At 49.8% G+C, this 12,226-nt stretch overlaps 1 protein-coding gene across 2 annotated transcripts in view; it reads right to left on the minus strand.

Annotated features, from left to right (window-relative positions):
- Positions 1-12,226, minus strand: part of Trim71 (tripartite motif containing 71) — a 52,518-nt gene that overhangs the window by 11,860 nt on the left and 28,432 nt on the right. Inside the window, exons 1-2 of one of the 2 annotated variants that reach the window (XM_039081294.2) lie at positions 4,974-5,723; positions 3,015-3,182 (exon numbers count right to left, since the gene is read on the minus strand). Coding sequence is in view for 1 of the 2 variants with exons in the window: in NM_001191801.1 (NP_001178730.1) it covers positions 3,015-3,182 (168 nt within the window). In the remaining variant the exon portion in view is untranslated. Of the gene's footprint in view, positions 1-3,014; positions 3,183-4,973; positions 5,724-12,226 lie in introns of those variants that run through there. The other variant, NM_001191801.1, reaches the window with a different exon arrangement.

A 12,226-nucleotide genomic window follows, 5' to 3' on the forward strand; every position in this document is an offset into this window, starting at 1 on the left:
ATTCCCCGGAGCTTTGAGTAGCTCCTTATACAGGGGGGCGGGAACCGAACCTGAGTCCTCTGTGAGAGGAGGGAGAGCCTTAACAGAAGACATTCACACATCTGCTGAGTAGACCCAATCAGTGGGTGAGTGCTGACCCATCTTCCCAGGCCTTGGGCACCAAAGGATAGACATACGTTCCATGTGCAAATCCAAACATTTCTTAGAGAAAAACAAAAGGTATGGTCTCGCCTAACAGCAGACACCCGCACCCCCGCACCCCCGGCGCTCAGGAGCACCATCCTGTGTGAAAACAACAACAGTTGTACCCCGACTACCTTTTCCCAATGACTGTGTGGTGTGTGCGCTCTTGTGACTTAGACATGCCAGGAGACAAGGACTCCACCCACCCGTTTGGTGTCCCCTGCAGCTAAACGGCAGTGGAGCTCACACAACCATAACCTCTTCCTGGTTCCTAAGCAACCTATTGTAGCAACACAGAAAACTGTGTTTGCTAAAACAGCAACAGCCCAGGTGCAAACACTTGCATGCTATGAAAACTGGGCCACACCAACCTTCCGTCCTTGGAGGGAGGGAAAAAAACCACTTTCTGTGGTTCGTGCGGGAAATAAATTCGTTTAGCAGCTATGGCTTCAGGAAAGCCAACTGACCTCACCTTTTACCTGCCCCACACACCATGCTGGCACCTCAGGGAAGGAACGAACACTCAGAGGCCAATCAGGTAGGTAAAACGTTCACCTGTGCGTGGACGCAGCTGGCACAGGTGTACCCATTAGCATAATGTGCCTCAAACCCACAATGCATCCACCCACCTGCCACCCTGATCCTCTACCCAGCATGCCTCACGATCTCCCGGTCAATGGACACTAACATCAAGTAACACTTTTTCTGCTTAGACAGCTGGGCACAAATCTACCCCTCTACTCCTCTTTGCTGAAAGCCTCACTAAGACAACAGCAAATTTGTGGGGCTTAAGCTTTTTAGGTGTGTCAGATCCCTGGAGCAGGGACTATATATATGGAGCTGTAAGTCACCTCACAACCCCTCGGTCAAATCTTGACAAGTCAATTCTCTCCACAGAGTAGCTGAGCCCATGAAGCACAAAGAATACACAGTCTAAAGTGGGTAGTACTAGCTCACACCTTTAATCCCTGCCCTCAGGAGGCAGAAGCAGGCAAGCTTTGTGAGTGAGGCCAGCCGGTCTACAGAGCAGCCAGGACTACAACATGGAGAAACCCCATCTCACAAACAGACATAGCATTCATTTTATCCCATCCCTGGTGTCCTCTTGTCTCCATGCACAGAAAGGTGGGCAGATACGGTGACACCTCTTTAAATCCTAACAGAGACAGGGGGATCCCTCTGAATATGAGACCAGACTGGCCTACAAATCAAGTTCCAGAATAGTCAAGAGTCGATAGAAAGATCTTGTCTCGATTTAAAAACACCAGGGGGAGGAAGAAAATATTTAAGATTACAAAAAGATGTATCTAGAAGGTGGGACAGGTCACTGCAGCTCTCCTACTTAGCCTCAGGTCAAAGGCAGTAGCTGGGGCAGCTATCCAGGAGACAGGGCAAAACAGTCTTTCTTAGAGAATTGGAACTTTTAAACAGTACAAGACGCTGGGCACGTTATCTGTGGGAGCATAATAATGTTGTACATGCAAAACAATGGAGCCAAAATAACCCAGGACAGGGCGCTCCACAGGCCTTTTGGTTTTTGTCTTGAGACAGGGTCGAATGTGGCCAAGGCTTGCCTGGAATTCCAGAGTTTCAGATAAAGGGGCACTAGTCCCCTGAGCTGTTTAGCTCTTTTAAAAAGAGTCTGCAGAGGGGCTGGGGATTTAGCTCAGTGGTAGAGCGCTTACCTAGGAAGCGCAAAGCCCTGGGTTCGGTCCCCAGCTCCGGAAAAAAAGAACAAAAAAAAAAAAAAAGAGTCTGCAGAGAGGGCTCATTGCTTAAGAGCAATTCTGTCTCGCAGAAAACCCAGATTTAAATATCTGTAACTCCCAGTTCCAGGGGAAATCCAATGCCCTCTTCTGGCTTCCATGGGCACTGCACACAGAGACAAGCAATACAGATGAAATAAAATAAAAACCTTTTCAAAAATAGACGGCAAGACCTGACACTGCAGAAATAAACTCTTTGAAACTAACTCATCAGGAGGAAAAAAATAAACAAATAAATCTAATCAGAGAAGACTTCTCTCCAACCCACACACACAAACCTGACAGCTGAGAAACTTAAACCCTGCCAAGGGCTAAATGTTTAATTCTGTAGCTGACCACACACACACACACACACACACACACACACACACACACACACACACACACAAAGACTTAAAATTTTTTACCCTGAATAGTTAAAAAGGTAAACAGTGAGCTTCCTATAGGTGTCTTGCCTTTCAAACTTATCTTGTACTTCATGGGGGGGAAACAAAAACAAAAACATGCATGCCACAACTTCCTAAACGCTCGTGGGGTGGAATCCAGGCAGGGAGACTGAACATCATTCGACTCTGTGTAACACACCATTGCCTAACAATGCAGAACTTCACTGGCTCTCAAACTGTCACGCATGTCCCTACCTGACCATAAAAGGACAAACATTCAGATCCCGAGGACTTTAGGACCCAGGGACAGTGCCAAGACGCCGGACACTAAATGCCCCGTGTTCGGGTCTCAGCGTTCAGTTAGTCAATCTGTGTCCCAAATACCTAACCGCTTGAGGAACATCAAGTACCCATGCTCTCTGCTCTCTCAACGAAAACCAATGCTCGCTAACTTCAGGGGACAGCACAACCAGCAAAGGTAACCCGGTAACTCAGAACCTGTACCTGACATCTTCTGGACACTGCTAGGAGGTCCCTCCAGAGACCTCAGTAGCCCAGGTGTCAACTCCTTCTGGTCTCCAGTCCATGACCCCAGGAAGCACACCTGCCTACCCCCACCTTCCACATGTCCTTTAGAAGGGACCAGAAAGCTTGAGTCAACGAGAGATAGGTAACTGACCTGAATGGCCTGGCGGCCCTGCTGGGCGTCGGCCAGCAGCTGGATGGTGAGTGCCCGTGAGTCCTGTAGGGCGTCCTGGAGGTAGGCGAAGCTGTGGCCGCCATGGCGGCCCAGTGTGCACTCTCTGCAGATGGGCACGGAGCAGGTGTCGCAGTACAGATGTAGTACCTGGGGACCAGAGGGACAGGTGTGAACAGAGGAGAGGCAGCAGCTCAGTTCTATCTCTAAATCCTCCATCCCAGAGTCCTCCAAACAATGTGTACCCCTCCCTCATTACGACAGACAAAACTGTCACAGGCGATGCCCACTGTCCTTCCCCTGGAATGTCTGATGCCCCAAACCCAGGTGCCATCTCCAACTCCAGCCTGAGTCACATCACAACCCAGACACCACCAAGTCAGGGATCATATAGGCAGTCTGGGGGGCTTAGGCAGGGGGGGAGTTACTATGTCTCAGCAGATCTACAATGTTCTATGGTTCTCTGGTCTGGGATTGGTGCTCTGAATGAAGGAGTGGTGTCTGTGGTCACTCTGCATGTGAAGCCAGGTCAAGAGGCAGTATGGTACTTCCTGGCCCTCTGTCAGGCCATCAGTCTGTCTCCTGGGCACGCCAGCAAGCTACAGGAGGAAGGATTGAAGAAGCTACAGGAGGAAGGATTGAAGCCAAAAGTAAGGTCAGCCTGCCCGAGTGAGCAGCTTCCCTAAGAGCCCATGAGCTGGGGGAAGAGAAGGGCTGGATACCCCTCACCTGATGACAGACAAGAGGCTCTCCGGAAACCAACCACTCTCCTACCTCCCTCGGTAAATGTCTGCTGGATTGATTTCTCCAAAGAGGAGCTGGGGGCGGGGGAAGCTGACACAAGGAATCAATGTGCAAGCTGGATTCTCTGCCACACGCGGCAACACACTTAAATCTCCCCGCGGAAGACAGGAGGTTGCGGGGTGCTCAGGACCTCACAGCAGGGATGCTCCAAGCCTAGCAAGGACCAGCTACCCCACCCATAACAAAACACTACAAGTCTTGGACCAGGTAGCCAGGAAAAGATGGGAGACAGCCTTGAAAGCTGGAGGAGGGGCTAACAGAAGACTACTTAGATCCCCAGAGTGGACTTGGAAAAAGCCAGTGAGGGAGATGCTGTTTCCTGTGCCCACTTGCCACCTCCATGAGTGCTTGGAGGGTGAAATGTGCTGTCCCACTAGGGCTGCCTGTGAGTCATTGGTAATTTATCCTGCGGTCCAGAGATAGGAGGTTTAGGATACCCTTTCTTACTACCTCACAGAGAAATGGATCAAGTAACTAATTTTAATCACTTTTTAGCCAATGCTGTAGACTAAAACCTTTGGGAGCAATCACCTTTTGAGCAAGTCTATCCTTTTAGACTCATCTGCTACATCTAAAAATTCCCAAGAGAATTCCAAATAACCAGCAAGAAGACAGACAGACGGATGTTGAGCTGAATGAATCTGGAGCAATCCCTGGCAAGTTTCTGTAGGGGGTTGGGGGTGAGGGCACCCAAAAGCAATTCTACCCGGCTGGGTAATCTGGCCACATTCCTTCCCTCAGCCCCTTCCTCCTCCCGCCAGGGAAGAGACACACCCCGCCCGCCCACCCACCCCCAGCACCCGCCCACCCACCCCCAGCACCCTCCCACCCACCCCCAGCACCCTCCCACCCACCCACCCCCAGCACCCTCCCAAGGGATGTGTGAAAACCTCCCACCAAAAGGTGCCTTTTACATTGAAATAGAGTGGGCTAAGGCCTTCCCCTTTCTAAAGGGTGTTGACCAGGTGGACTCAGCAAAGGAAGCCTTGCTTCTCCAGAAGTGAAAGCAACTGGCTCTCTCCAGCCCCGGAGGTTAACACACCTCAGGCTTCTGAGCCAGGACCACCTGTCCAATGACTTCCTCTGCCTGCCTCCAGCTTCCCTCTCAACTGGGAAACACACGGGGTCTGTCTGTACCTCAGGAGACCCTTTCCAACCTTCAGAATCTCAGCAACCAGGCTGCCTGAGGACTGGACAACAGGAAACAAAAAAACTGGGCTCCAAGCTGAAACTGTCCAAGTGTTAGGAAACTCCCGGACCCTTTGGCCCAGTCCACCCTGCAACAGAGCTTAGAGCTTACAGGATGCCAGGCATGAGAGATCCCCGAGGCCTCAGAGCAACTCAAGGAAGGACTTTACAAATATGGGAAAGAAATCCGGGCCAGAGCAGGCGGTGGTGTCAGGACAGCCCTAATGCTTCTAAAATGAGTCAAAGGGAGTCCAACACGAAACGCGGCCCGGACTCAGGTCACGGCGGACGGGAGCAAATCCTGATGCATTGTGAATACAGACAAGGCTGGAGGAGGGGCAGTGACACCCAAGTGGCTGGTAATAAAATCTACAGATGCGTAGGACAGCCTGGGCGCGCTCATAACTAATGAACCACGGTTTTAAAAAGGCATTTTTTAATTTTAAATTAAAACCTTAAACGACAATGCAGTTTTAGGGTTTGCAAAATCGTAAAAATAAGATCAGCTTAAGTCTTGTAGTTATTTTTGGGCCGTTTCACAGTTACCTACCTGACATTTCTAAGACTGGGGAGGCAGAATTCTAGAACTACATACATTCAGTGAGTGAGAAAGGACCCTCACTCATCGTTCAACAGTTGGAAGATTACTTGAAAGGTTGAGACTCAGGGGAGGACTCAGGGATTGAGGTGCTGCTGGCCATCGGTGCCTGACCCTAGGACCCACATATGGGCAGAACACACTTTATCAAGTAGGCTCTCCACACAACTTAACCCCTAAAATAAACAAATGTAATTCAAATATATACGGGGTGGGGGCAGGGAAACCCTTAGTAGCAATTTTTAAGAAAGAAAAAAAGGAAGAGTAAACTACACAAGAGCCTGTAGGCCCCCAAAAGTGGCAGCCACTACGGAGAAGAAGAAAGGGAAGCAGAAATTTTCCAGGGCCTACGTGCAGCCAGTTTGGGGCTACCCCGGCAGATGCATGGACACGCCCCCTCAAGCCTGGCGACAATCTGGCTGCCCTAGCTAAATGGAGCTAGCCTGACCTCTGACCCTCCAAGTGACCACCCCCTTCCCTGCCCCCAGCTTCTCGAATGCCCCACCCCTCCCAGCCTTCCTCTCCCAAAATTTCTAAAATACCAAGCAGAGACAAAGACCTAGGAATGTGGGCCCAGCAGGAAAGGAACAGGGGGGGTGAGGGGGTTAAGACTAAAGAAAAAAAATAAATAACAACTCAAGGTAGGCAGGCTGGCCTATGACCAAGACTCTGTGTGTGTGTGTGTGTGTGTGTGTGTGTGTGTGTGTGTGTGTGTGTGTGTGTGTGTGTGTGTGAGAGAGAGAGAGAGAGAGAGAGAGAGAGAGAGAGAGAGAGATTTTCACAGTCCTCCATCCAGCTCAGGCTGGGACACACACATCATGGGACACATCGGGGAAATACAGGAGGCAATGGTGCTAAGCACAGTGACCCAAATCATCGAGGAATACTAAAATTCACGGGCTGGAGAGATGGCTCAGCGGTTAGGAGCACTGACTGCTCTTCCAGAGGTCCTGAGTTCAATTCCCAGCAACCACATGGTGGCTCACAACCATCTGTAAAGAGATCTGATGCCCTCTTCTGGTGTGTCTGAAGACAGCTACAGTGTACTTATATATAATAAATGAATAAAAAAAATTCAGGGGACAGGGCGCCCCCACGAGTGGTGATCACCACGTGGTCCCTCAAGTCTGTCAAAATGTCTCCACTCAGGTGCTGTTTATCCTCTTTGTCTTTTACTTATGTGTATCATTTCTCTGTGTGGACATGTCCATATGAGCTCCATGTGGGGGGGGGGAGCTGAAGAGAGCGTCAGAGTCTCTGATGCAGGAGCTACAGATGATTATAAACCACAGGACTCGGGTCTGCTTGGGAACTGAACTCAGGTCCTTCGAAAGAGCACAATGCTCTTAACTGCTGAGCCACCTCTCTTATCCTCTTATTTATTTAAAACTTTTAAAGTCTGTCATTTCCTTCAGTGACCCAAGACACTCACAAAGGAAGAGCTCGAGCACACACTGGCCACTGGCCACCTCCCCCACCCCCAAAAGTTTGGGGCTGAACAAGAAGCCTATGTGCTCCATGGGCTGCTGCACTCGGACCAGGCTTGCTTTAAAAATCATAAAACCAAGCTCCAGAGTCAAGAAAAACATCTGCTAAAAAGAACATCAGAGCCACGCTTTGCTCCCGGGCTACTACTGTGGCTCAGTGGGTAAGGGTGCTTGCTGCCAAGGCTGGGCTGAGCTGAGAGCCACTAGCTCCTGCAAGGCTGTCTTCCAACCTTTCCCTGGGTGCACACACAACAGACAAGTGTTTGCAGAGAGAAAACCTAAAGGGAAAGCTAGGACTCTTGAAACCAAAACGCAAGCAAGCCCTCCACAGGAGCCATAATGCCTGTGACCCCACAACTGGGGAGCTGGAAGGAAACCGTGCACACCATTAAGACTTCTTAGGCAGAAAAAGAAGAGCAATCCACAAACTTTTTTAATGCTACTTGGGCGAGGAGGCACATGCCTTTAGTTAGAACCAGCCCTTGGAAGGCAGAGGCAGGAAGATGTGTGTTCGGGGCTAGCCTAGTCTACATAGCAAGTTCCAAGGCTAGAGAGACTGTCTCAAAAATAAACAAACAGAAGGTTTGCTTTGGCTTGGTACCATCAATAAATGAATCCTCTATGTGCCATAAGGTGGTGTGGGTTTCTTATTATTATTTTGATTTTATGTATATGGGTGCTTTGCATGCAAGGCCCTCAGAAGCCAGGGGAGGGTGTCAGTTATCCCGAGGAGCAGCCAGGGAGTGGTCTAAACAACTAAGCCATCCCTCAGTTTCTTTATCAACAGTTTTCATGTAGCCATGGAAACACTGAATTCTAGATCCAATCGCTCTGCCGCTCTCTTGCTGGCTGTCCAAGTCCTCCACTGTTGTCAGTAGATACAGTGATTTCTCAAATCTCTCCCATCTGGAGCTCGCTGAAGCACGGGCTCCTGGCTGTCCAGAACCCCAGCACCCTACAATGAAGCCAATTCTCCTGGTTTTTCAAGAGAGTTTCTTGTGTGGCTCTGGCTGTCCTAGAACTCACTCCGTAGACCAGGCTGGCCTCCAACTCAGAGATCTGCCTGCCTCTGCCTCCCAAATGCTGGGATTCAAGATGTGTGTCAGCACTGGCTGAGGCCGATTTTTCAAACAAAATTTTTTTTAGAAAAGGAAAACCTCCCATCTACTGCTGAGATTTGTAAGGACACCAGAGTATCTTGTATTCTTAGTGCACTACAATGTTTCCTAGAGTGCAAGGAATGGCATCCAGGCATCTGCTAGACAAGCTCCCTCCTGATGGCCTACACCCCCAACTGGGATCAGAAATATTTAGCTTGTTTTTTTTTTTGTGGCTGAAACAGCCTCACACTGAAGCCAACCAGGGCTGGCCTGAAACGCATCCCCTTGTTTCAGTCTCCCACGTGCTGAGACGGCTGGGAAATACCCATCCTGGGTCTTCACTTACTAAATCTAGAATGTTCCAGGATGTAGTTCCAGAGTTTACCATATGAACGAATCACAGCTAGTGTAACCAGTCCCTGGTCTAAGGAGCTGTGGAGAGAAGGTGCAGTGATTAAAAGATCCAATCCTGCTCTTCCAAAATACCCAGCAACTTTGTTTATTTCTGGGGTGGGAGTGAGACAGGGTCTCTCAAAAGTACTCTTGGAACTTATTATGTAGACTGGGCTAGCCTCAGACCCATGGGGTGTGCTGGGATGTGCCACCATGCACAGCCCCAAATCTCTTTACATGAATGACATGTTGAATGTTTTATAAATACAAACAGAGATGCCTCAGGGGTAAGCCTTTGCCTGCCACCATCTTGTGACCTGAGCTTGAATCCTTGAAAATGTGAGGTGGGAAAAGAGAAGTGACCTCCTCCCACGGGGTGTTCCACAGATCTCTAACAGGTAGTGTGTGCTGTGGCCCATGCTTCCCCCTACACGAATACACACACAACTTAAATATAAAAACATGGCTTGAGGTGTAGGCCTGGCTTGGCACGTATGTGTGAATGAAGCCTCCTTCCCTGGTCCGATCTCAGGCAACACACAAACATACAGCTGTGGTAGTGTAAACCTGTAACCCGGCATCAATGGAGGTGAGATGATCAGCAGCTCAGGGTCATCCTCAGCTACCTGGCCAAGTTTTGGGCCAACCTAAGGTACATAAAACTTTGTCTCAACAATTATGTTCAGGCATGGTCATCTTGGGTACCAGCAGTTGGAAGGCAGAGGCAGGTTGAGGCCAGCCTGGTCTACACACTGAGTTCCCAACCAGCCAGTGTTACTACACTGTGAGACCCTGTCTCAAAAAATAAAAACCACCAGCTTAAAAAAAAAACCCTCTGAGTCAGCTATACAGTTATGTAAAATGTACACAGGAGGAAATGAACTACTGGGTGAGTCAACCACAAAGACCAATCTAATAACCACTCCTCTTCTTCAAGGAGAGAAAACCTGGGACCCAAAGGGGATGGAAAGCAACCCCAACACTCCTTGAGTTGTTCCATTGTGATGGACATGCCTCAGCGCTCCAAGGGAGAGGTGGTCACACGGGTATGTAATCAGAGCTCACAAGCAACCCCAACACCAGCTCCAGGGGATCCAATGTCCTCTTCTGACCTCAGCAGGCACCAGGCATGCACACGCTGTGCAGACATGCGTGCAAGCAAAATACCCATTCACATATAAATCAATCAACCCAAAACAATTAGTTACAAGGCAAACCCTAAAAACCTCCAACTGTATTTAAATCCCCATTCCAAAACCAGACTCCCCTGTGGAACTCTTCCTAATAAGGAGCCCCCCTAAATGAGTCAGCTCTGGGGCCCCCACACAATCTGCTCCTAAAGGGTTACCACCATTTTTCCCACAATTGCCCACTAGCTGTTACTTCTGTGCCCTCACACGAAATACTACCTTAAGTTCTAATTCACAGGAGGCAAGCAAGGACAAACTCCCCGGAGGTTTGGGAGGGGGAAAAGAAAGAGAATTCCCAGTCCTGTTTCCAGCACCCCTGGTGGGGGTGGGGGTGGGTGGGTGTCACACAAAGCCTATGAAATCATTAATGTCCCAGTTGCCTCCAGCCGGCATCTAGACCTCTGGTGGTCTAATGAGTGGTTTATGCAGCTTCCAGCCGGAAGTAAAAGAGATCTGTCCAAACTCGGAGATCGCTGCTCATGTAAATTATAGACTTTTCAAACCAGACCCACCTAACACGGGTATCTCAGAGTTTCAGTTCCTGAGGCTGTAAGAATGGTTGGCTGTGTGTTCTAGCAGGAAGCAGAATGCTTAGGGACTTGACTTTAGAATGGGTTGGACTCAACAGATGGCCTGGAACTGGGCCCCATCCCTTGCCACCTAACAGGACTGCAGACCTGAAACCCTTTTATTCCCACAAGTAGCCAACATAGGCTTCCTTCCTCGGGTCTTGCTGCCTGCTTGGTGGGGGAAGTGGCAATGGGTGGTTTTGAAAGCAAGGGAAAACACAAACCAGAGATGGGAAGGGGGGGGGAAGCCCTCAGATACCAACAGAGCCTCTGACATAACCTGAGTTATAAAGAGACACAGGTGACCCCTGCATGTGTGCATGTGCAGAGTTAGGGGTTTTGACTGTTTCGGAGAAACTAGAGAGGTAGCTCAATGGTTAAGAACAGTATGCTCTTACAGAGTTTAGTTAGGGGCTCAGGCCCCCTATCTCCAGTTCCAGAAGACTGATGTTCCAGCTTCCCGGGACACCTGCACATCCCCCCCCCCCCCTCTTTCTCTCTCTCTCCCTCCCTCCATCCTGGTAGTTGGGCTCCTGAAACATCCAGTCTCGGCCCAGGGTGAGTGGATGAGGATTCTGGGGTAAAAGGAAGTAACACTTGCCTTCCCTAAAAGCCTCTGGGTTCCTGGTCACAGGGTCACATCCAACTGCAGTCATAGGAACTAAGTATTCTCCTTAACTCACGAAGTTAGCGGGACAGTTTAAATTGTGAAGGAAACCCATTTCAATTGTGAAGGAGCAGGACTCCACGCGGCCTCTCAGCTCTGTGAATCCATAGTGTGTCCCGGGACGACTGAGACACACACCCCCAAACTCAAGAACAAAGACAAGGTCTTGACAGTACTTGACTAGCATTCAAGCCCTAGGTTCAATTCCCAGCACAACGTTAAACTCGGTGTAAGCGGGAGGTCCAGAAATACAAAATTATCCTCAACTGCATGGGGAGGAACTCAAGTCCAGCCTGGGCTATGAGACCCTGCTTTAAATACAGAGCTAACAGGATTGGGGCTGGGAGTGAGATTCTCTCCTGGGCAGAGTAGTGTCCTCCAGCTTGGAGGGTCTGAAGAGGTGACTGGAAGGGCGTGGGCCAGAGATGCAGCTCAATGGTAGAGTGCTCGAGCTCTTTGCCTTGCACACACAAAGTCCTGGCTAAGTTTGACTGATCCTCAGTACCATGTATGTAAACGAGATGTGAGGGCTTGCACCTACAATCCCAACATTCAGAAAACGGAGGCAGGAGGATCAGAGTTTTGAATGAGCAGACTCAAGGTCAGCCTGGGCTACGGGAGACCTTGTCTGGGGAAGAAGGTACCATGAAGAACTGTGGGCCAGCATTCATTCTCTGGCCTCAGTAATGTGTATGCCCTGGAAAAGAATGCTGAACGATGAACGACCCCAGGAGCTAAAATCGGAGCAGTGCACTGAATGACGCCCAACACTAACTACCCCAGCCCAACTGCCTCTGCAGGGCTAGCAGCTGACCGTCTTCACCGAGAGACAGGCTCTTCCAGACGGCAGGTTCTAAACTGTATATTTCCTCACTGGGTTCTGTCCTACCCATTCTGGGCAACCAATGAGGGAGAATAAGAAGAAAATCCTGGGACCTCCTGGCCTATACTCTCCCCATGCAGAGGACAGAGCCCTTTAAAGGGTCTAAGACCCAGGCATGGCAATGCCTGCTCTAATCCCTGTCCTTCTGCTTGGAAAAAGCAAGTTAGGGCTCACCTTGCCAGAACCAGAGCTGAACAGGTCCGTGGGTCGATACCTGTACTGCCTCTGGGGTTCTCCCCCTTATGCTGAGCTCATCTGAAGGCGGCTAAGCACCTGCTCAAATGCTCCTAGCTTGTGGTTCCCCCCACATCGCTT

Source organism: Rattus norvegicus, chromosome 8 (assembly GCF_036323735.1).
Source record: "Rattus norvegicus strain BN/NHsdMcwi chromosome 8, GRCr8, whole genome shotgun sequence".
In the NCBI taxonomy this organism is placed as follows: Eukaryota; Metazoa; Chordata; class Mammalia; order Rodentia; family Muridae; genus Rattus; species Rattus norvegicus.